At 34.0% G+C, this 26312-nt stretch overlaps 1 protein-coding gene across 1 annotated transcript; it reads right to left on the bottom strand.

Annotated features, from left to right (window-relative positions):
* Window positions 1–477: 477 nt before the first annotated feature.
* On the bottom strand, window positions 478–25456 carry LOC133329564 (5-hydroxytryptamine receptor 2B). The gene is made up of 4 exons (XM_061538040.1): window positions 25271–25456; window positions 24944–25084; window positions 1250–1477; window positions 478–1055 (listed from the first exon to the last, which is right to left on the bottom strand). The coding sequence occupies exons 1-4, from the start codon at window positions 25397–25399 to the stop codon at window positions 549–551; spliced, it is 1005 nt and encodes a 334-aa protein (XP_061394024.1). The 5' UTR covers window positions 25400–25456; the 3' UTR covers window positions 478–548.
* Window positions 25457–26312: the final 856 nt, after the last annotated feature.

Genomic DNA, 26312 nt, shown 5'->3' with positions numbered 1-26312 from the left:
CAAAAGTAGTACGGGTCCTCCTATATGATACCCTGTATCCAAGATTTCTTATGAACCGGATAAATTTTGGATATTTCGAGCACTTACTTGTTAGATTTAAGACACTTATGAACAAAATAGTACGATAGCGGTGATGGGTAAACAAGTATCCTCTTTTCCTCAGTCATATTTGATGATGTTCTCTCAGTTACGATCTCACACAGTTACTCTCAATTTAGTCCTATTCAACATTGATTTAAGATAAACCTCCCATTACTGTAATGTAATATTCTTAGTTGTCTGTGACATAAAAAATTATTTTAGTAAAAATGTTTGGCAGCCGGTTTGTTGCTTATATAAAACGATACCGTCTACATATAAATGTCATGCCAATAAACCCATGCTGTTTAAACATCTTTGTAATATTTACGCTGCCATTTTCCCTTGTAGATTATTATATTCTTATGTTAACACCAGAATTAAGTAACTCACCGAATTTAACATCACGCACAACTCGTATATTCTGCCGCAATTGCAACACTAGGCTCCGGGCCCCTTTTCTGCTAGGATCATATATTGGCACTCCGCCGTTTACATCGATTGGCCACATATTTTTTGCCAAACAACAAACGCTGGAAGGCACGTCGAAACTCGGGATTGAAAATGGTATAAATGATTGGATTTAGCGTGGAATTAAAATAACCAAGCCATAGGAAAAGCGATGCGACAGCAGCATTAATTTCACAACTTTTACACAGCGACAGTGTCAGAGCCATCACGAAAAATGGCAGCCAACAGACAACAAAGGCGCCCGTAATGATTGCCAGTGTTTGGGCTGCCTTTCTTTCGCGCTTCGCCTCAATTTGCTGACGTCGCTTGGCCAGCTTTTGGTGGGGATTCGTTCCAAGTAGTTGTTGATGTTGTTTGCTATTACCGCCGCCTCCGCCACCACCGCACACAGTGAGGCGGGGTGTTGCAGTGGTCAGCACAATTGCTGTGACGTGCTGCTGAAATGTTGATGTTGTGGCAGCAACCTGCTGCGACACAGTTGAAATCTCCAGAGGCAGGGGCACACGCTATCATGCGATTTTGATGAAAGGTTAAGACAGGGCGGAAATGACAGAAAAAAGAGAAATTGTTTTTTTTTACTGTTGAAGAATTTAATCTATTTCCGCTTTGTCTTTTACTGTTTAAATGCTACAGATTGCAGCGTGACATCAGGGAAGGAGAGAGGAAGAAAATTTTGCATTCTACTTGACGATTTACTTACTTCATCTGCATTCGTAGTTGTCATCTCATCCGAGACATTGGTCAGCTCCGTTCCTGCATGGCTTTTGTCTTCAATATTACTGGTGCTGAATTCCGTTTCCTCTCTGATGTTGGCATTGGAGCCACCGCCATAGTTGTCGCCAGTCGACGAACTGAAACCTTTGTCCGAGGATACATCCTTGCTGAAGCAAATTTTTATGCGCTTCTTTTTCGCCTTTTCCTCGAAATCCTGCAAGAAAAAAGGATGACCATGAAAAGCTGTTGATGTTACAAAAGAGTGGATTACATTTGCATGTTATGGCATGCAAATTGTAGAGAAATATTTATTTTTTCTGCTAAAAACTTTAAGGTATTTTTTTTTACAATTACGCTAGTAATAGCATAACAATTTATTTATTATTCAAATCGTTCTAATCTAATATACGATAGAGATGTTTTCTTCGCCGTCTTCTGTCGAACAAAAGCAGCCAAGCATTTGCCAATTGTTTTCGCATTTCATTGTAATAAACAAAACTTTTGACAAATATTTATGCATTCGCAGAACTATTCACCCTTATTCCAAGATGACTGACATATTGCCTGCAGGTATTTACGTTGAACAAATGTTTTTCTAAAAACTATGAAAACAAACAAAGTTTAGTTTTTCGCTTCTTGATGCCACCCTCCGCCAATGGATGGTGGGTATGAGTGTATTCAATTTGCAATACCGTATGTATAACACCTTGATTGTTTAAGTAAGTACAGTGGTTGTCATATTAATATAAAGCTGGCTTAGCTAACCAACCATCTTTAAAGGAATTTTAGATGAATTTCATACAGAATGCCCCGGATTCTGTTAGCTTTCTGATTTCTAAACGGTTTATTAAAACCGGTTCTTTTCCAGTACCTTTCCCTGCATTGAAAATTTAAAACACATTTTTTATGCCCTTCACCACTCTGTGGTACAGGGTATTATGTCTTTGTGCATATGTTTGTAACAGGCAAAAGGAAACGAGATAGACACATGGTTCCTTTTGAGAATTTGCATAGAATCACTTTCTGAGTCGATTTATGCATGTCCGTCCGTCCGTCCGTCTGTAGATGTTAAATTGTAAGTACAGGTCGAATTCATGATCCGATTTGAATGAAATTTGGCACATGTCATCGGTCAATCGGTTCAGATTTAGATATAGCTCCCATATATATATTTAACCGATTTAATGTAAACGGTCCCTATATATCTTTCGATTTGCACGAAATTTGGTAAAGCCTAATCATTTAGGTCTAGAATGATGTGTGCCAAGTTTCGTGAAAATCGGTCCAGATTTAGATATAGCTCCCATATATAGTTTCGTCCGATTTCATGTAAATCGTACACCAAATTCGCTATATATCTTTCGATTTGCACGAAATTTGGCATAACGTACTGAATTGAGCGTAGAAAGATGTCTGCCAAGTTTCGAGAAAATCGGTCCAGATTTCTATACAGCTCCCATATATAGTTTCGTCCGATTTCATGTAAATGATGCACCAAAGTCGCTATATATCTTTCGATTTGCACGAAATTTGTCATAACGTACTGAATTGAGCCTAGAATTTGTCTGCCAAGTTTCGAGAAAATCGGTCCAGATTTAGATATAGCTCCCATATATAGTTTCGTCCGATTTCATATAAATGGTGCACCAAAGTCGCTATATATCTTTCGATTTGCACGAACTTTGGCATAACGTACTGAATTAAGCCTAGAGTGATGTCTGCCAAGTTTCGTGAAAATCGGTCAAGATTTAGATATAGCTCCCATATATAGTTTCGTCCGATTTCATGTAAATGGTGCACCAAAGTCCCTATATATCTTTAGATTTGCACGAAATTTGGCATAACGTATTGAACTGAGCCTAGAATGATGTCTGCCAAGTTTCGAGAAATCCTCCAGATTTAATAGCTCCCATATATATTTTAGTCCGATTTTATGTAAATGGTGCACCAAAGTCGCTATATATCATTCGATTGCACGAAATTTGGATAACGTACTGAATTGAGTCTAGAATGATGTCTGCCAAGTTTCGTGAAAATCGGTCAAGATTTAGATATAGCTCCCTTTTATTATAGATTGATTTGAAGTAATTGACGAACCAAGGAACCAATAGGCTGATAGGAACAAAACGTTCTGAAATTAGTATAACCTAACCTGTGACAAGTTTGTTTGAAATCGCTTAATATTTGGATAGAGCTTCCATATATATTTTCGCCCGATTTCAAGTAAATTGTGCATCAAACTCCTCATGTTAGTCAGATTGACATCAAAGTTTGCACAACTTACAAAATTGAGCATAGAATTACGTAGTTGCGTTTTCTATAAGTACAGACATAGCCCAACGGATGACCTATTTATATTTGTTTGAAGTCGATTTACATACTTTATGGATAGATCTAGGTAGATTCATATTTAGATAAATATCACATATTTTATTTCATCCAATTTCATGTTAATAGTCCTGTTTAATATACCCATAGTGGTGAAGGGTATCATATAGTCGGCCCCGTCCGACTTTACTACTTTCCTTACTGGTTTTATTTTGTTTTTGAGATATGCCGGCCTTGCAGTAACTGATCGTGATCTTTGTAGTCCCAACATAAAATATTCTGAGCGATTTTTTTAATAGATTTAATACGTTCTGCAAAATTTTGTACTAATAGGTGAAATGTGAACAAAGTTGAGAGTATATTAGATTTGTCATATGCACAGACTTCTAGGATATTTAGTATTGCAAATACACCTAAGTGTTTCCAATTTTGTATTCAACGTTCTCTTAACAGATTTTTTGAGCCTCGATAGATTTTATTTTACGTACGTCTTATGCTGATGTTGGTTGGTCAACACCCATTTAAATTTTTGCTAGTCCGAATCTTTTCACTCCAAATAAATTTAAATATGAGTTTTCCTTAACTGTTGCCTTAACAATTACAGTCAAATGCCCCCAAACATCCATTGTGTTTTATAATTGCTATAGGGCAATATTCCGTCAAATTCTTGGACACAATTTATAAACTTCCAAGAAAAAACATTCCCTTATTTATTGAAAATTGCCAGCAATTTGGCTACAATACATCATAAAAGGTAAGAGAACAAAAGTGTATTGAATCCTTACAATTGAAATGGAGAAAGGAAAAACAACAACAACAATATCCAGAAGGAAACAATTCCAATGAAATGTGATTGAGTAATTGAAATATCCAAAGGGTATTAATTTTCTATGGATTCTTCTCAAATATTGATATATAAACACTGAACAATGAAATTGAAACGAGAAAAACGAATAAACAGGGAACACTCGGTGTGACTGTTTAACATTCATCATTTAAGCAGTCATCTAAAAATAAAGTTCAATACAATGTCTAAAAATATAATAGAATCATTTAAACTGTTATCGATACTGTATACATATGAATTATATTACAAATTATTTAACAGTATTTGTTTGGCAATAGGAGTGGATAAGGATAATTGTCTATGTAGTAATAAAATAACGAAATATTATTTGATATCGAAATGAAATTTGATAATATTTTATTTTAAGGAAATCTTCAATGAGGTGGCTGAAAGTGTAAAGTGACATAAGTTGAACGGAAGTACTATTTGATCGCGAACATCAAAGCATCTTAAATAAGAAAATCACCATTTTACCAACATCATGTAAGAAGGTATGATTGAAAACTTGTTGCAATAAATTTAAGAAAGCGTTTAGAGGATGGAATGATTATATTTGTCGTATACCTAACATTTAGAATACCCATCATCATATCTCCACTAGCATATCAAGACTTTTGTGTGTACAAGTAAAAATGTCGTTAAGGCCGAACTTTTTCAGCTTATAAAAGTAATGTTCCAAAATAACAGACCCTCAGAAAATCGATATGAAAATTCTACTAAAAACTTATAAAGAACGAAAACAGGGCAGATCTTTTTTATTTTGTATAGACAAATTTCCACAAAACTGTGTTCTACCCCAATAGCCCGGAATGCCAAATTACAGGCAATACAATGGGAAATGCGATTAAACCCTTCAAAATACTGTCAATGGGTCGGTTCCTTTATATAGCATTTCCACATTAAATGAAACCTTTTACAAATTAAATGAACCCTTTTCCAAATTAAATGAAACCTTTTCCAAATTAAATGAAACCTTTTCCAAATTAAATGAAACCTTTTCCAATTGAAATGAAACCTTTTCCAAATTAAATGAAACCTTTTCCAATTGAAATGAAACCTTTTACAAATAGAATGAAACTTTTTCCAAATTAAATGAAACCTTTATTCTTATCCAAGGAAATATAATATTTCCAGTAATTTTAAATCAATATTTGAAAATTAAATCAAAGAATATTAACAACTATAGTTGTATGGCTATGTAATTAACATAAATATTCTCTACTTCGGTGTGATTTTATTTTATATCTTTACTTAATAAAACTAAAAAAATAGTAATACAAAATGGGGTATTTCTTGACATTTTTGACAAGGTAACTGCTTATCTTAATGAAGAGGTTCCCGACTTGCATGTCCATAACGTAGTTAGAATTATCTTGCCGAGTAAGCTGTTGAATACTTCGCTCGATTACATCAACAATGTTATGTTCCATTGAAACGTCACACAGCTCAGCTCTTGTACATAATTTTATTTTTAAAAATTGGGTTTACCATTGGAGAATAAGACGGTAAGAATTTAAGGTTGCATCTTTTGGATTCGATCAAATTTTTTATGTCATGTCGCTTGTGTATTTGAGCGTTATCGATTATCAAGACGATTTTCCAACTCTGGATTGATTTCCTCCAAAAGACTTTCTATAAATAATTTAAATCTGTCTGCATTGACACTGGAATTAGAAATGATTGTGTGATTAATATGCATTGATCGTTGTTGGGGTATCCATTTTGTAAAGTCTTGAGCATATTTTTGTCTCAAGCCTAATGTTCTGGAGTCATTCATTCAGTAGAGTTTTGTATAGGTAGCCATACACAATTAAATAATTATGAGCTAACCTGATTTTAGCTCGGAACCTGAAGAAGAATCTATAACCTCGCCAAGTATTGCAAGTGGCAATGCTCCAGAACCTACCGAAGCTACATCTACAAGACCCCGAAACAAATTGGGTCAGTATAACAAAATAATAAAAGACATGAAATTTTTATTATGTAAATTGTATGAAGAGGGTAGAACAATTTCCGAGACTGCAAATTTAACCTGCATAAAAATAAGTTCAGCAAAAGCATTAATAAGAAGATACAAAAAGAAATTCTTGAAGGAAAATAAGCGTGGAGGAAAGTTTTAAGTCTGATCGAGTTATATCTAGAAAGTCAACCTGGAATTACCCTCAAAGGCATAAAAACTAAACTGTTGAGATAAAATGATATAAATATTTCCACAAGCTCCATAGAAAATGGATTACGGAAATTAAAAATTACGTTGAATATGGCCTCTAGTGTAATAGAACGAATGAATGACTCCAGAACATTAGGTTTGAGACAAAAATATGCTCAAGACTTTACAAAATGGATACCCCAACAACGATCAATGAATATTGGGGATACCCCATTCACACAATAATTTCTAATTCCAGTGTCAATGCAGACAGATTTAAATTATTTATAGAAAGTCTTTTGGAGGAAATCAATCCAGAGTTGGAAAATTCGTTCTTGATAATGGATAACGCTCAAATACACAAGCGACATGACATAAAAAATTTGATCGAATCCAAAAGATGCAACCTTAAATTCTTACCGCCTTATTCTCCAATGGTAAACCCAATCGAAAAAGCATTTTTAAAATTAAAATTATGTACAAGAGCTGAGCTGTGTGACGTTTCAATGGAACATAACATTGTTGATGTAATCGAGCGAAGTATTCAACAGCTTACTCGGCAAGATAATTCTAACTGCGTTATGGACATGCAAGTAGGGAACCTCTTCATTAAGATAAGCAGTTACCTTGTCAAAAATGTCAAGAAATACCCCAGTTTGTATTACTATTTTTTAGATTTCATTAAGTAAAGATATAAAATAAAATCACACCGAATTAGGGAATATTTATGTTAATTACATAGCCATACAACTATAGTTGTTAATATACTTTGATTTAATTTTCAAATATTGATTTAAAATTACTGGAAATATTATATTTCCTTGGATAAGAATAAAGGTTTCATTTAATTTGGAAAATGTTTCATTCTATTTGTAAAAGGTTTCATTTCAATTGGAAAAGGTTTCATTTAATTTGGAAAAGGTTTAATTTCAATTGGAAAAGGTTTCATTTAATTTGGAAAAGGTTTCATTTAATTTGGAAAAGGTTTCATTTAATTTGGAAAAGGTTTCATTTAATTTGGAAAAGGGTTCATTTAATTTGTAAAAGGTTTCATTTAAAGTGGAAATGCTATATATTGTAATTGTGTGCCTGTACAGATATTTTGGTTCGGATTAGTTATTATTATAATTTTAAAATCGGTTTTGTAACGGACAGGAAGCCAGTGACATCTGCTTCTGATGTTCCTTTTGTTTACCAAAATTTCCTTTCAGTTAGTTGTCATTCTACCCTCATTTATATTTATGATTTTACCAGTTTTCATGGAAGGATTGCGCTACTTGACCGCGTCAGCTAGGTTTCTTTTTACTTGCCGGCAAAAATCTCGTCCATTTTGTCAACCGCTAGTTAAACAGTCAACATCTTCAAATTAAAATGAAGTTACACAATATCATATTTCCTTTTGGTTGAAGTTGTATTCTTGTCGAATTTAAACATTTTTGATATAAAATTGTTATCAATCTAAAATCCACGTTGTTATCAATAATTCTGTAAGTCTTGATTTAGATTAGGCGAGTTTACTTGCGGCAATTCTTATCGTTCTCTTTTGAACTTGCTTCATGCGTCTATACAAGGCAATTCGGTTTCAAAAAATTTTTTTTTAGTCTTGATTTAGATTAGGCGAGTTTACTTGCGGCAAGTCTTTGTTTGTAGGAGAGAGGGGCAAGGGGTATAGAAATGAAAAAAAATTGCTCGTACCGACAATTTTCTGGCAATTCGTTTTGTGTTTTTCGTATTTGTTGACATTTTATTTATATTTAAATGTGAAAAAACAACAAATTAAAAAAATTTATTTTGGAAACCGAATTGCCTTGTATAGACGCAAGTTTAAAATAGAACGATAAAAATTGCCGCAAGTAAACTCGCCTAATATAAATCAGGACTTATTTGTTTCAAATAGTTTTTTCACATTTAAATAAATATAAAATGTCAAAAAATACGAAATACACAAAACGAATTGCTAGAAAATTGTCGGTACGAGCAATTTTTTTCCATATCTATTCCCCTTTCCCCTCTCTCCTACAAACAAAGACTTGCCGCAAGTAAACTCGCCTAATCTAAATCAAGACTAAGTATTTGGTTCTAAAGTCATTTTTTTTATTTAAGGGGACCCCCCATTCTCGGGGTCAAAATTTTTTTTGATTTAATTCGAATCTACACTAATTAAAGAATGTCCCAACAAAATTTCAAGTGAAAATCTCAAGCACTCTTGAAAATATAGCCGATTTATTGTGTCAGCATCAAGTGATGGCTAAAGGGCTTCTCAAACCTTAAACGCGTTTTTATCTTTTGCGAATGGCGGGCACGATAACTCAAAAACTAATAACCCAATCGATTCCAAATTTTTACACGTTTCTCTGTGAGTGTATAGCTATCGTATGAACTAGGATAAAGCCAATCGGTGAAGATCTTCCTTATTATTTAACTTGGTTTTTGGTCAAAAATCGGCGATTTTCCAAAAATATTTTTTCAAAGGCCCGCCATTTTGTTAATTTTAGAGCGAAGTCAATAATCCTAGTTCATACGAGAGCCAGACATGTACTCTTTCTAACACCGTTGGAATTTTCGGATTCCGATGTTCCAGTGAGGAGTTATCATGCCCGCCATAAAAAATAAGGACTTTTCTTTAATTACAAAAAAACAACAACAAAACAATAACAAACATTTTTTGTAAATTATTTTTCTTCTCTTTTAAATCTTCAAATTAATATGTGCAAAGTTACAAACCTTTACAAGCATTGGTATTGATTTACCAGACCATTGAAAATCTTGAAAAATTAAAATCGAGAATGGGTGGGGTTCCCTTAAATCGTTGAGTATAAGGTTGTCTACTATTTTCCTTTTTTTCCAGTTTTCTTGGGCATTTGTGGTTCTGATTGGCAAAATCGACCAATTAGCCTATTGGGATATTCGATATTGATGTTTATTATTAATTGTTCATTTCTGATAGGCCGAATGATATTTTGTTATTCGAGAGAAAACCTGCATGTGGAAGCTTTTGTGTAAGATCGTAAATCACCTCATCTAAAGATGGATGAACAGACATCGAACAGTACGAGTGGATTCACTCAAATTATAATAAAAACAATCAGTGGTACTCTAAGGTTGATGATTAGAAGGCTTGCCATAACGTAAACCATATATATATATATATACCACTATTGATTATTGCGGTTGATGATGTTTTTGTTTTATGTTGTGTTGTTAATCACATCTTTTGCATTGTCTCTTTATTCCTTTATTCAAACTGTTGTTGTAAAAAACCGGAATGGACAAAAACACTCAAATGAAAGAATAAAGAGACAATGCAAAAGATGTGATTAACAACACAACATAAAACAAAAACATCATCAACCGCAATAATCAATGTTACATACAAGTTACAAAGGGTTTATTAAAATTAACGATCGATTACATTATGAAAGCTTTAGCAGCAGCTGACTTTAACAGGGTGTTGGATGTTAAACCTTTGCAACATTATATATTTATTCACGGACCATTCTCTCCATTGGTTATCTCACTTAATGTGATCCAAACCTATCACATCCTGCCTGCATCTCTTATGAGCTGTATGAAAGAACTGCCTGCATCTCTTAATATTTGAAATGTGACAGCTCTGCCGACGGCGCTCCATGAAAGTACTTTCAGCGGGGGACATCGACAGAAAACGTAAGTCAGTAAATATGTTTTGATTATATTTTATATCATAAAAAATACAAAAAGTGATCAATAATAATTTTTTAAAGATGTGTGCGGGACATTTTGAAAGCTAATGGGGTCTCTTATGAGATGTTTTGTATTTTGTTATATGGCGTATTTCACAGATCCACCGATTTTCCATGATAATTAGCTAAGTGCATTTCAAATATAATTATCATCGAACATCGTGCGGATAATGTTTTTTACTTCCAATAATCCGAACACATTTATATTTCTTGATTGAACAATAATCAGTATTACGTATATGAAACCGGAAATATTATAAAAATCTATAAATTTACAATAATTTTATTTATACCTAGTTCTTATACTTATTTGTTTAATATTTCGTTAAGCTTAGTTTTTAAAATAAGTTTGGATTATTTTCAAATGAACGCACTACTTTTAAACTATTATGGTTATTTGTGAATTAGTGAATAAGAAAATAATGAATTTTGAATAGATCTGAATATATATCTGTTTGTTGGCTCTGGTATGTAGGCATAGTTTCGTCATGAAAGAGATTTGGGGATTGCAAAATACTATTTCGGACTACAATACAATGTGTTGCAATCACGGTTGGGAGGGCTCTCCAGGCAATATACCACCTCGTTGCCTTACATCATCTTGGTTTCTTTTCCTTGTCTTCTCCTATCTATGTTGTGTTTTTTTCTGTGATTTTATATTTCCTGATTCACCTATCTCTCCTCTTCCTATCTAACAGACAATTGCACGAAAATATTTATGTTTGACAGTAGATACGTGGCAAGGGAGTCATGAAGTTTTTTTGAATCAATAAAATGCTCAATTTGATCATTGGGTATACTATTTGTGGTATACTGAACCTTTGTGAAGAGGTTATGTCTGTTTGATTATGAAACAGTTTTTTTATTATTTGGCTATCTATGATACTACAATGATTTCTATATAGGGTAAAGATCTGGTCATTAAAAAACCCTGATTTTTTAATCCCGAAAGCAACATTCGACATGTTTCCATTTATGCTTGAGGTTATTGCCATGCTGAAACACCCAAACAACCGGTATATTTTCTTCAACGAAGGGAACCATTGAGTTTTCCAACACATCATAAATCTCGTAAATAGATCGAAAGAAAAACATCCCAATGTCATTACTGACCTGCCTCCATGTCGCCCAGTACCCTTGCAATAGTGGGTCTTTAATTTTTAGGCCATCTCACCGCAATTTTGTTTGTGTGTGAGCCTTAAATATTATGTTGGAGAAAAAGAAATCCATTATTTCTTTCGCCAGAAGGCTGCACTGTTACATTTCTGGTAAAATATCGATCAAACAGTTTCAGATTTATGCTCGTTAGAAGGGTGATATTTCGCAGTAAAACCAAATTATTTTGCTGGTTTTTCTTTGGTGCTTTCAGTTGTGAGTTACATGGTGTTAAAATTGAAGTGAACAAAGAGAAAATTCGGCACATGTTACAGTTTTTCTTTGACAAAGGCGAAAATGCAAGCCAAGCGGCTAAAATTGTGAATGGTGTTTATGGTTCCGGTACTGTAACAGTCAATTATGTGCAATTTTGGATTTATGGATTCCGTTCGCGAATTTTTGGTGTTTGATGCAGAGGCTGGTCGTCGAAAATGTCGATAAAATCGGAGAAATTATCGAAGTTGACCGGCATGTTAGCAGTCGTAACATCGCCCATGAGCTAAAAGTCGACCATAAAACAGTATTAAAACATTTACAATTGACTAGAAACGGCCAGAATTGGCCAACAGAGACTCGCCAGAAACTTCGGGAGTTTGGTTGGGAAGTTTCAATGCATCCGTCATACTGTCCGGACATGGCACCAAGCTAATATCATATTTTTCTTGCATTGCAAAATTTCTTTAATAACAAAGAAAATATCTCACTGATCTTTCCGGTTGCGGTTAAAGGGAATGAAATGGACCTAAAACATTATTTTTTATGTTAGATCCGCACAATATTTTAGTTCAGTATTAATTGTGCACCGCTCCTTGGTTTATAGTTGTTATTTCATGAAGTTGTTCTTCTGGGTTCATAATATACTCGACAGAATCTTTTATCCAAAAAGGAATTTTTCATGAGCTCCCTTATGTGTCACAATAAATTTTGTTCAATAGACTGTCCAATAGCAGACGTTAGTATAGGTTCATTTCTTGGCATGTGACTTCTTGTTATTTTGTAATTTTTAGTTAAACTCCAGAATTGTAATTTTTTTTATATTTTAGGGGTTAATTTGACAATCATATTTTGTAAGGCTTACATTTTGTAAGTTTGTAATTTTCTACCTGCCGGTAAAATAAGTCAATAAGAAGTGACAAGCTATTATTCAAATGTTTATGACAACTTCAAAATGTTCACATTAGCTGTGTTCCCAAACCTGCAATATAGTACTATATTGTACTAGTTTTGCAATTTTTGCTAGAAAAGCGTTTCCTTACACCGAAAAGTAGGAACAATTGAAGTTAAATTTAAGAGAGTTAAAACCAAAATGGCGTTCTCTTCTCCTATTTTCTGCAAGACCAATTTGGCCTAGCACGAAATAGTAAATGTAGTAAATTATGAATTTGACATTTGATTGCCAGAGATATACAGTCCGAAATAAAGCATATGGAAGTTAGCGCTTCAACAAAAGGGACACACGCACAGACGCACGCACATTTGCTTGAAAAAAAAACAAATAAATTTAAAAATTGACAAACAGATTTTTTTCTCTTTTGCAGGATAGCGAAGATGAATGCCTGGCAGAAGATTCAGATGAAGATATTATAAAATGAAGACTTGGGTTGGGTTGGTTAATCGTATTAACCAATGTGTGTACATTGGTCCAAAATATGTTGGACTTAAGTCAAGTTTAGGGGCTCCACTTGGATCGCTTTAACATTTTTACAGTAAGTAGTCCTCGGTGAACTGATTACAGTGATATATATTTTATGGGGAGAAAATATGTTCCGAAAATTCAAGGCCAATATCTCGGGAAGTATGCATTTCCCCACATGAAATTTATATATCTGTGATCCGCACAAGGAGGGCTACTTACGGTAATCATTTCAAAATGATTCGAGTGGAGCCCCTAAACTTGACTTGTTCCATATCTTGTTGTTCAAGTTTGCTAAAACATTCCAATCAAAATATCTACCAATTTCCCCTTTCCGGACTCGGAGTCGTCGGAAACTCAACTTCCAAATATTTGATAATGTTTTCCTCTAAATTATACAAATAAAAAAATTAAATTAAACAAATTAAACAAAAAATTATTTTTCTGTTTTTTTTTTGTGCATTAGGTTTCTGTAGTCTTTTTTGTCCTTAACAAATGAATTTTTTGATTTTGACGTTTCTTTATGTTTTAACTATTTTTCGCTCCTTTACTTTTTGCGCAAATCTTGTATGTGAGAGTAATTTTTGATAGTTCGCTCTTTTACTAGCTTTACTATCAAAAAGTACGGGAACGAACCTATAAAGTAACTAAACTTATAAATAACCTGTTTATATTCCTGTGGGGTTTCAATGTTTGTTTATTTTCATAAAAGTTTAATTAGGATTTAAATGTCTTTTCAGCTATATTTTTAGTTTGAATATTCTCTGGAATGATGGCGATGATATATTAAGATTGTTTTCCGTTTGCAACTCTTCGATATAAACTGACGAATTGGCAGATTGACGACATTAAGTTCACGTTGCTCCTCGATTTTTATTATTTTGGACAAATTAAAAAAATAATAATAAATAAATAATACATATTTAATATTTCACATTTTCATGTTTTCCTACCATGCAAAGTATAAAAAGTTCGTTCAGGCCGAATATAACACATTATTCATCTTTTCTTGCCTTCCAGTTTTTAACAATAATTCAAAATTGTTACCTACGGTATAAATTAAAACATATTTTCATTTTGTATTTACTTTGGAGCAGAGAAGTATGATCGGACGGGGTGGACAATATGATAACCTACACAATAACCACTGAGGATCTATATTGCATTTATACTATCATAATGGTAATACTAAACAATACTAAATTATATGTGCCCCTAAACATATTTACTATTTCTCCTTCCATAAAAACAATTTATGTTAGAATAAAGATAAATAGTTCCTCTTTTTTACCCTGGTAACTTTTCCAGATCTTGTACTCTCGGAGTAAACATTTAGCCATTGTACGCAATATCAAAACATACATTCTAATCAGTTGGCAAGATTTTTTAGTTAAAGGATGTGCTATACAATGAGAACCCAAATCAGTAAGGAAAGTAGTAAAGTCGGACGGGGCCGACTTTATGATACACTTCACCGCTTTGGGTGTATTTAACAGGACCACATGAAATTGGATGAACTAAAATATTTGGTCTTTATCTAATTGTGCACCGATTTAGATCAATGCATAAACATGTCATTCTGCAGCCCCTGCTAAATTTTCCATTTAGACCAATATAGAGTCATTTGTTTACAATGGGGCAAATTATATAAATCAATTTAAAGCAAATCTCAATCCGACAAAATTTCGTATCCATCTGACAAAAATGAGGAGTTTGTTGCACCATTTGCTTTAAATCGGGCAAAAATATATATGAAAGCATTTGTATATAACCGAACCGATTTCAACGTTCAAGGGCCATATTTTGGAACCTTGGTGAATTATTTACACCAAACCCGACAAATATATATATGGGAGCTGAACTATCTTCAGGACGTTGCTCAGAATTTTATGCATAAAGGCCATATTTGGTCTTTGGTTCATTATTGGCATAAAATCGGACGATTATATATGGAGTTATATCAAAATCAGAACCGATTTCAATGAAACTTTCCACACGTTAGGTTATACTTGTGCCAATCGGCCATATTTTGGAGCTGTGGTGGACCATTAACTGAAAATCGGAGGAAACTATATATTGGAAGTGTATCTAAATCTGAACCGATTTCAGCGAAACTTTCCACACCGTAATGTACACTAACTTCACTACGTTGTGCTAAATTTTGTGCCAATCGGACATATTTTGGAGCTGTGGTGGACCGTCAACTGAAAATCGGATGAAAATATATATGGGAGCTATATCAAAATCTGAACCGATTTCATAAAACATGACACACGTTATGTTACAATAAGCTCAGTATGTTCTGCAAAATTTTGTGCCAATCGGCCATATTTTGGAGCTTTGGTGCCACATTTACTGAAAATCGGACGAAACTATATATGGAAGCTATCTATCAAAATCTGAACCGATTTAAGCGAAACTTTCCACTAGCAGGTTATACTAACTTCAGTACTTTGTGCAAAATTTTGTGTCAATAGGCCATATTTTGGTGCTTTGGTGCACCATTTACTGAAAATCGGACGAAAGTATATATGGGAGCTATATCGACATAGAAAGCGATTCTATGCATATTCTCGAAAGGAACCATGTGTCTATTTCGTTTTCTTTTGCCTGTTACAAACATATACACAATGACATAATACCCTGTGCTACAGTGCGGTGAAGGACATAATAAATTGCAGCCAAATCGGTTCAAAAACGTGTCCCAGCATTTTATTCTGACCAAAAATATATATTCTTTGTGGGGTCTTCTGTGAATATTATCGGAATAAGTACACCCGTGATCATATTTAAGTATAACTCCCACACCCGAGTAAAGACATCTTTATGGTTTGTATCAAAGGTAAATGTCGTTCTGGAGTCAAATGGACCCGCTAAATATTGATCGAACTTCATATTATTCTTTGGCTAACTACTCTTCCCCATATTTGTGGCATCTTGAGCGACTAGAAAAACATACAAAAATAAAGTTTTGGATCCATTGATCTTGAACATATATTTCTCGGCTTTACACACTATTGGGCTCACACGAAGCTATATTATATAATTATAAGTCTATCTTTGGTTATAGTTCTCTTTCCTCAAATTTTCGTTCTATGGAGTTAATCGATGTGCGGAATTGTTCATATTTTGGCATTCTTCACAGAGCATTTCCAATATCAAGATTCGATACGTTCGAGGTTCAAGACTAATTTTCCATCCTTAAGGGAACCTCCACTCTCGAATTTAAATTTTCATGATTTTCAATGAGCTGGCAATTGAACACCAAAAAAAAAAAAAAAAAAAAAAATTAAAAAATTTTTGCGAGTGCATTTATGATTTTTGGTACATAGGTTAATTAAAATTTGCTGATTCGAAATCTGTTCGGTTTTAGATCTTGTATTTCAAGTATAAATTAAATGAATTCCTATTTGGTGTAATTCGCGAATTTCTTCACAAATGGTTAAATACATTTGTTTTCTCTGCATAGTTGTCAAATCACATTGAAATACGGTTCAATAGTCGCTAAACACAAATAAAAGCATGAAGATATCTGAAAATAAAAATAATTAAATATATAATATGTTGTCAGGGTATTATAGCTTTGTGCCCCAAGAGTTTGTAATGCCGCGATATATTGGTTCTAGACCCAACTTTAAGTATACCGATCGTCATATCTCGATTAGCTGAGTTGATCTATTTGTAAACACGATACAGGCCAGAGTTATAGGCCAATCATCGCGAAATTTTGTTTTTGGTAAAGATCGGTTAATATTTAGTGGATGAAACGGACCAAATACTTAATTTTTGTCCGTTTTTCTGCTCGCTTCAGAGGCCGCAATTATGAACGGGATCGGGCTAAAGAATAAGCTTGCCAGTTTTGATAAAGATAGCTCAATATTTAGCGGGTCAAATAGACCCTGACTTTTGTGTGAATAATTACAAAATTTTTATTCTATGGCCTATATGTTTGCACCTGAAAGACATAGACCCGAGAAGTTTATTGTATATCCAAGAGGAGTGGTTGACCTTTATATTGATACCAATTATATGGTCGTATGTACTCAGACGTGGGGTTTATGGGGGTTACACTTTAATATTTGTAGGGTATCGTATGGTCGGCCCCGTCCGACTATACTGCTCCGTTCACTGGTTTCTAAGTAAAATAAAACGTTTTTTGAATTTTCGATTTTTATACCCTTCACCACACTGTGGTACAGGGTATTATGTCTTTGTGCATATGTTTGTAACAGGCAAAAGGAAACGAGATAGACACATGGTTCCTTTTGAGAATATGCATAGAATCACTTTCTAAGTCGATTTATGCATGTCCGTCCGTCCGTCCGTCCGTCTGTCCATGTATTTTTGTGAGCAAAGTACAGGTCGCATTTATGATCCGAAGTGGATGAAATTTGGCACAGCTCATTTGTTTGGCCCAAGGACGAACCCTATTGAAATTGGGAAAAATAGGTTCAGATTTAGATATAGCTCCCATATATATATTTAACCGATTTAATGTAAACGGTCCCTATATATCTTTCGATTTGCACGAAATTTGGTACAGCCTAATCATTTTGGTCTAGAATGATGTCTGCCAAGTTTCGTGAAAATCGGTCAAGATTTAGATATAGCTCCCATATATAGTTTCGTCCGATTTCATGTAAATGGTGCCCCAAAGTCCCTATATATCTTTCGATTTGCACGAAATTTGGCATAGCGTATTGAATTAAGCCTAGAGTGATGTCTGCCAAGTTTTGAGAATATCGGTCCAGATTTAGATATAGCTTCCATATATAGTTTCGCCCGATTTCATGTAAATGGTGCATCAAAGTCCCTATATATCCTTCGATTTGCACGAAATGTGGCATAACGTACTGAATTGAGCCTAGAGTGATGTCTGCCAAGTTTCGAGAAAATCGGTCTTAATTTAGATATAGCTCCCATATATAGTATCGTTCGATTTTATGTAAATGGCCCACCAAAATCCCTATATATCTTTCGATTTGCACAAAAATTCGGCATAACGTACTGACTTGAGCCTGCCAAGTTTCGAGAAAATCGGTCCAGATTTAGATATAGCTCCCATATATAGTTGCGTCCGATTTCATGTAAATGGTGCCCCAAAGTCCCTATATATCCTTCGATTTGCACGAAATTTGGCATAACTTACTGAATTGAGCCTAGAGTGCTGTCTGCCAAGTTTCGAGAATATCGGTCCAGATTTAGATATAGCTCCCATATAGATATAGCTCCCAAAGTCCCTATATATTCTTCGATTTGCACTAAATTTGGCATAACGTACTGAATTGAGCCTAGAGTGATGTCTGTCAAGTTTCGAGAAAATCGGTCTAGATTTAGATATAGCTCCCTTTCATTATAGATTGATTTTAAGTAATTGACGCACCAAGGAACCAATAGGAACAAAACGTTCTGAAATTAGTATAACCTAACCTGTGACAAATTTGTTTGAAATCGCTTAATATTTGGATAAAGCTTCCATAGATATTTTCGCCCGATTTCAAGTAAATTGGGCATCAAACTGCTCATGTTAGTCAGATTGACATCAAATTTTGCACAACTTACAAAATTGAGCATAGAATTACGTAGTTGCGTTTTCTAGAAGTGCAGATATAGCCCAACGGATGACCTATTTATATTTGTTTGAAGGCGATTTACATACTTTTGTCCCATTGTAACAAACGAATGATATGTTTATGGATAGATCTAGGTAGATTCACATTTAGATAAATATCACATATTTTATTTCATCCAATTTTATGTTAATAGTCCTGTTTAATATACCCATAGTGGTGAAGGGTATCATATAGTCGGCCCCGTCCGACTTTACTACTTTCCTTACTGGTTTAGTATGGTTAATGGAATACGGTTTTGCGCAAATCTTCTAAAGCTTTCTTCTTCAAATTCTTTTAGATGAGTGCTAAATATCGGCAGATTCATTTGATAATAGCTTCGCCCTAAAAAATGGCCTAACTGCATGCACTTACAATACATAAAAATTATCAACATTAAAAAGCATGCAATTCGCGTAGTCCTTGAAATCAGTTGTTGCGCATGCGGTTTTCGTATAAACCGAATCAATCTCTTCCAATAATTATAAATTTTCGAATGTTTAGCGACCAAAGTGTGCCGCCTCATGCACTTTACTATGCAAATACCTTAAAAATGGTTAAAAATGACGGAACGTGCATAAGATTTTTATGCGCATCAGATTTTTGTAATCTCATATGAAAACGCACTAAAGTACATCTATTTAAAAAAAAAATTGGTTAAGTACAAAACACGCGTATCAATTATTTTTTTCCTATTATTACAAATATTCGCGAATATGATAATACAAGCATGAATGTATGAAAAACCAATTCGAAGAAAAACGTTTTCTAGTTTTTCCTACATTCAAGGTATCTATATCCGCCGTTTTATTAGGCGGAATTGAACATGACTAGGCAGATTAGATTCGACACGTAAAATAACTAAAATCACGCGGGGTTCTACTTCTTAAATTTAGACTAAAAAAAGGTTTTTATAACAATTTACGAACCAAATTTTCGTCTTTGGAATCCAATGGAAAATAAGCTACGGTGAGCAAATTCCTGAGATATACACTAAACGAAGAAAAACCACGAGTTCCACAATCCTTGATTATAAGAAAAATTCAAAAACAACCGAAAATCTGGCTTCAAAATGTCAGCATCCCTTTGGGTGGATGCAGTGTTTATATCCAAAAATCATACATTAGAACCATATTGTCCATGGGGTAATCTTCAACTTACTCACAGATCACATGTTCATATTTCGCGAGTTATAAGATTGCAAACCTCAGTTTCAAGGAATTTAAAACATTTTTAGGAGATTGCCAATTGTTTAACATAGCAGAAGCGGAGGTTCACCTTTTTATAACTCGGTAATTACTTAAGTATATAAAAAAAGTGAATAGTTTTGGGTTAATTGATCTGTCGTTGCAAACTGTTCATGATATTGACCTCCAAACTTTATTTTAGTGGAAGCTGTGTCTACTTTAATGTAAAACCTGTTAAGAAAGTAGTAAAGTAGTAAAGGTATATGATACCTTCACCACTATGGTTATATTAAACAGTATTAATTAACATGAAATTGGATGAAATAAAATATGTGATATTTATCTAAATGTGAATCGGACTAGATCTATCCATAAACATGTCATTCGTTTGGGACAAAAGTATGAAAATCGACTTCAAACAAATCGACTTCTAGAAAATGTAACTACGTTATTCTAGGCTCAATTTTGTTCGTTGTGCAAAATTTGATGTCAATCTGACAAACATACTTAAAATCGGTCGAAAATATATATGGAAGCTATACCTAAATATGAAACGATTTCAACGAAACTTGTCACAGGTTATACTAATTTCGGTACGTTTAGTTCCTATCAGCCATATATTGGCTTCTTGGTGCGTCAATTACTTCATATCAGATATATCTAAATCTCAACCGATTTTCACGAAACTTGGCAGACATCGCTCTAGGCTCAATTCAATACGTCATGCCAAATTTCGAGCAAAAGGGAAGATATATAGGGCCTTTGATGTACCATTTACATGAAATCGGACGAAACTATATATGGAAGCTATATCTAAATCTGGGCCGATTTACATCAAACTTGACATATATCATTCTAGGCTCAATTTAGTACGTTATGCCAAATTTCGTACAAATCGAAAGATATATAGGGACTTTGGTGCACCATTTACCTTAAATCGGACGAAACTCTATATGGGAGCTATATCTAAATCTGAACCGATTTTCTCGAAACTTGGCACACATCATTCTGTACCTAATTCAGTACTCTGTGCCAAATTTCATGCAAATCGAAAGATTTTCAGGTTCTTTGGTGCACCATTTACCAAAAATCTGACAAAAATATATATGGGAGCTATATCTAAATCTGAACGATTTTTCCCAATTTCAATAGGGTTTGTCCTTGGGCCAAATAAGTGAACTGTACTAAATTTCAGCCAAATCGGATTAAAAATGCGACCTGTACTTTGTTTACAATTTAACATCAACAGACAGACGGACATGCATAAATCGACATAAAAAGTGGTTCTATGCATATTCTGAAAAGGAACCATGTGTCTATCTCGTTTATTTTTGCCTGTTACAAACATATGCACAAAGACATAATACCCTGTATCACAGTGTGGTGAAGGGTATAAAAATGTGTAAAAACAGGTTGAGGCGAACCAGTTTTTTATGTTCTCTATCGATTTATGATTAAGCCACTCATTTCAAGGTCTTTGTGTCAAAGTAAAACTAAAACTAAACAACAAAATGGGGACTACGCCCCTTATGTATCATTTTTCAAAATTTTAACTGCATCTACCTGTAAATGATGCTGACATTTTGATGCTCGATTTTGAGTGTTTTTTTAATTTTACTTCTAGCTTTAATACGCAAACATGAATTTCTAAAAATCGATTATAAGATTATTGTAGTCGCGAATCTGAGTAATTTGATATATATTTTGAGTATTTAGTATGCACAGCTTCAGAGTAATACTCATTCGATGGTGAAAATTTTGTGCGATCAAATTTTTAAAAAACCTATTTTTCGGGCCAAATTTTTAGATCTGTCAACTGAATGATATGGGTACCCGCGATCAATAAGGTTTTTTACGTTTCGGATGATATAAAATCTTCTTCGTGAAAATCCATCTACTAGAACGGCGGGAACTGGCCTTTCAAAACCACGAAATATGGCAAAAAATGTTTTTGAAAATATCGCGGATTTATTTGCGTTTTCTGTGTATCATTTCCGCTTCAATAAATGACCTCATACGGGTTTTGATCTTTTTCGAAAAGAGAACTTTAAAAACTTCAGCCAGAAGAGAGATGTACCCAATTTATCTCAAAAATAGTGTGAGCTGGCACATCCATGGTTCTTAATGGGTCACATTGAAATCGGTATAGATCGATGTATTTTTTAGGGTGCACTCCGAAATCGAATGCGCGTTAATGGAATATGGAGTTTTCGAAAATTATTCGTGTTTTATGAATTTTTGGTTGCTTCAAGATGTACCACATCTTAGCCGTCAAATAAAATTTAGCAAAATATGCATGGATTGGGAGATAAACTTCAGTACTTCCTGGAAACAGCATGCGCACCAAATGATTTTGAGAATTACGCGATTTAGATGCAATTTAAAATGCATATTTCATAATATTTTTTTATTTTAAGATTTATTCCTATTTATAGAACTCCAAGATTTATCGGAAGGGTCTTGATATAATCCGCAAGACATATACTTATACACAAAAAGTGATTATTTTTATATATGTCAATTTTTCGGCGAAATTCGGGTAAAATAGCAGAATACCCCCAACATTTTTTTCTAAAATTTCTTGTATGGATTTAAAAAATTAATATTATGACATTATTTTTTCGAACCAAAAACAAATATTTTTCCTCAATGTCTGGATTTGTTGTCGCTGTGATTTACAAACTGCTACACGGACTTGTGTGATTTTGATTCATTAAGGTGTTTAGATTATGTAAATATTTTTAAATTAATCTTTAGGTATGTGTATGTCATTAATATAATGAATATATTGATGTAATCTGCTTTATGTTTTTATTTTTCTCATATTTCGCGAAGATGTGCGCATCAACCAAAAATTTGATCGCGAGCGGTTTCAGAGTCAGAACATTTTTCTCTATGTGTGCACCAAATTTTTTGAAAATGGAATATTAAAAAAGTGGCAATATTGCCCATATATAATGTTTTGCACAACGTTTCTGTGTGGAAATTTTTCTGTCGTGTGCAAAGTTTTGTTGAAATCTGTTCAGGTTTATATATTGCAGCCATACATATTTTCGTTCGATTGTAGGTTTAGGATGCACCAAACTAAACACGTTTGGCCGAAGACACGAAATTTTGCACATCGTACAGAAATTAGTATAACCTAATGTGTGGATAGTTTCGTTGAAATTAGTTCAGATTTAGCTATAGCTCCCATATATATTTTGTTCGATTTAAGTAAATGGTACATCCCAACAAATATTAATATACCCAACAAATATTAATATGTCCGTTGGAAATTAAAAGTTCATAGGTAGCAGAATGGTGTATTTGTCGATTGACTTATGTCGGTTCATATTTAATTTAAAATTACATATGACCAGTGGTCCTTCAATATAGCACCGTCTGATAGGATGCATGGTGATGAAAGGTATCAGATAGTCGGCCCCGTCCGACTTTACTACTTTCCTTACTGGCTTTACATTAAAGTAGAGAAAGCATTGACGTAAATAAACTTTGGAGGTCATTATCATGAAAAGTTTTCAAAGACAAAATAAATAAATCCAAAACTATTCAATATTTTTTATGTACTTTAATAACTCCGGAGTTATAAAGGGGTGAACCTCGGCTTCAGCTATTTCAATAAAAAAAAATTGGCAATATTGTCCATATCGACGCCTCCGAAGAATAGTATGCTAAGTCTGAAAAGTAAGTTTTTCAGTAGAAGCTCTCAAAGTATGGACGTTTCTTATATCTTACGTACCATGCTAAGTACATTTTTGCTTATAACTTTGGTTTGGATTGGCCAATGATTACCAACATTTCAGAGAATTTAAATTAAGGACCGTAGTATCTAAAAACGTAAAGAACTTTTAAACATGCTAAGTCGACTTAGTATACTATGGTTCGGAGACGTCGATATGTTTTGTTTTTTAATCAGAAAAATTTCGACCTAGCACGTCTTTCTGTTGAAGTCTCGATAAAGTTCGCAATTTTTAAGAAATTGTGCACATACATTGTTACTACTTTTAGAATGCTTGGTATGTAAAATCCATGTTGTGGTATAGCCTTCATATAACAATACACCCAAATTGCGATATTTTGGTGAGTTTGGGTAGGGTTTTAAGCTAATTAGCAGTCATCTTAAATTTGGTATTTCTATTGGAAAGAAATTGTAGAAAAAAAATTATCGGAGAGGCCCCCATACAATTACAATTTACAATTCAATTACTCAGCTAGTCGATATATGACGAGCGTTATACTAAAATGTGGATCTAGGACCAATATTTCGTGCCGTTGCAATTCATGAGCTACGTAATTGTGTATGGTTTAATTATGGGTTGATCTTTGGGTATAACCCCAAACTTTGTATGAACACAGCACAGTCGATTTGAATACAGTTTAAAAAAATAAATTTAATGTCAAAGCCCTTGGTATAGTCAATCGCCAATCGATACGGACAACTTTCATTGCAGTTGATTCAAATTCATATACACTTGTGCCGATTTTGTAAACATCTTCGGACTTTTGGCATTGAGAATGCGACGGCCACAATAAAATTAGACAGGAAATATATTTATAGTAACCCTCGTTTTAAAGGTCTCCTATGATAGAAGATATTGTTTATCTCTTTACTTCCTAAATATTGTACATCTCCGTACTAACCCTAACATTGCATTATTGTAAGTGTATTTCCGAACATTAAGTATGTCGTAGTACATAGTTTGGTATGCTGTACAATGTACCATCATTGTTCGTTATTTATGTTCTGTTAACTATAACCTAAGTATTAATTCTATTATTGTATTCATTCTGTAAAGAATGCTACACATTAAAGATCGGAACGCCCTTGACATTTATCCCCTTTAACGCCCAACTCCCATTGAGGTGTGCCACTTTCACAGCACAAACAAAAAACCCAACATCTGCCATAATACATTTTCCTTTTTTATGCCTAAAATATTCATTTATAAATAATTTCACAATATCGTACATCGTGCCATGACTAAAAATGTCCCAAATATCTCGACTGCAAAAGTCATAAATAAATTAACTGGGCCATTGAACTTACCACATCTTTTGTTGTACTCTGAGAATATTGCAAACGTTTTGTACGCCGCTGAATACGTTTGCGTGCTATTTTATAGATTTTCCAGTACAGAACTAAAATCATTAATAATGGAACGTAAAAGGAGCAACAGGTAGCAAAAATCTGAAAAGAAATGACAGTCATAAAAAAGGATTCCATTAAACAATTGTCATGAACGAGCGAGCATAAGTTAGATAAATAGTTCATCATTAAAAAACATTGGAGGGACCGCCACGAATTATTGATGGCAGACATTGCTTGGTTGTTGGATCTCCCTACATCCCTCCTCTATCGTCTATGTTCGCTTACCTGATAAATGACATCCTGCGAAACCATGCATTTTTGTTGTTCAATACGCTCCATATACTCGGGATCCTTCCAGCCAAATTGTGGTGCCAGTGATACAATGACAGCAAAAAACCACACCGTAAATATCATGCAAAAAATACGACGCGGTGTTCGTAAATTGTGATAATCAATATCCGTCACTGTCCAGTATCTGTAAGAAAACAGTTGAGCCATTTAAGTTATTGTCATTTTTAAGAGGCGAAAAAAGATAATTTGTCTACAACAGATTATCCTTGCCAAAGATAGGATTTAGGTGTTTTTTATTACGTTTTTAGATAACAAAAGACAGCATTTTATAAATTTTACATTTTTATACCCTTCACCTCACTGTGGCACAGGGTATTATGTCTTTGTGCATATGTTTGAAACAGGCAAAAGGAAACGAAATAGACACATGGTTCCTTTTGAGAATATTCATAGAATCACTTTCTGAGTCGATTTATACATGTTCGCCGTCCGTCTGTCTGTCTCTGTCCATGTTAAATTGTAAACAAAATACAGGTCGCATTTATGATCCGAATTGGATGAAATTTGGCACAGGTCACTTATTTGGCCCAAGGACGAACCCTATTTAAATTGGGAAAAATCGGTTCAGATTTAGATATGGCTCACATATATAGTTTCGTCCGATTTAATGTAAACGGTCCCTATATTCCCTTCGATTTGCACGAAATTTGACACTGCGTACTGCATTTGGTCTAGAATGATGTGTTTTAAGTTTCCTGAAATCAGTCCAGATTTAGATATAGCTCCCGTATATATTTTCATCCGATTTAAGGTAAATGGTACCCCAAAGTCCATATTTATCTTTCGATTTGCACGAAATTTGGCATAGTGTACTGAATTTTCAATATTTATAAATTTAACATTAGGCGAAAGAAATTTCCGATTTGAACCAAGCCCAGATCGTGTCCGAAGAAGAGACCCATTAGAAGGGTGCCCAAAAATTCGCTCGCGAATGATTCAAAATACATTCTTCTCGTTTTGTGCTCATTTTAAGAAT

The sequence above is a fragment of the Musca vetustissima genome, unplaced genomic scaffold, assembly GCF_032173495.1.
Source record: "Musca vetustissima isolate MV318-11 ecotype Yass unplaced genomic scaffold, APGP_CSIRO_Mvet_v1 utg20538, whole genome shotgun sequence".
Taxonomy (NCBI): Eukaryota; Metazoa; Arthropoda; class Insecta; order Diptera; family Muscidae; genus Musca; species Musca vetustissima.
Note: the sequence above shows the minus strand (reverse complement) of the source record. Positions and strands in the feature narration are given on the sequence as shown.

Excerpts from the sequence above, each read along its gene's own strand:
- LOC133329564 (XM_061538040.1), bottom strand. The coding sequence starts at position 25,399 with ATGATATTTACGGTGTGGTTTTTTGCTGTCATTGTATCACTGGCACCA. Across the intron at positions 1,478-24,943 it reads AGAGTACAACAAAAGATGTG|GATTTCGAGGAAAAGGCGAA; the intron begins GTAAGTTCAATG and ends TTTTTCTTGCAG. Across the intron at positions 1,056-1,249 it reads CAACTACGAATGCAGATGAA|CGTGTGCCCCTGCCTCTGGA; the intron begins GTAAGTAAATCG and ends ATCGCATGATAG.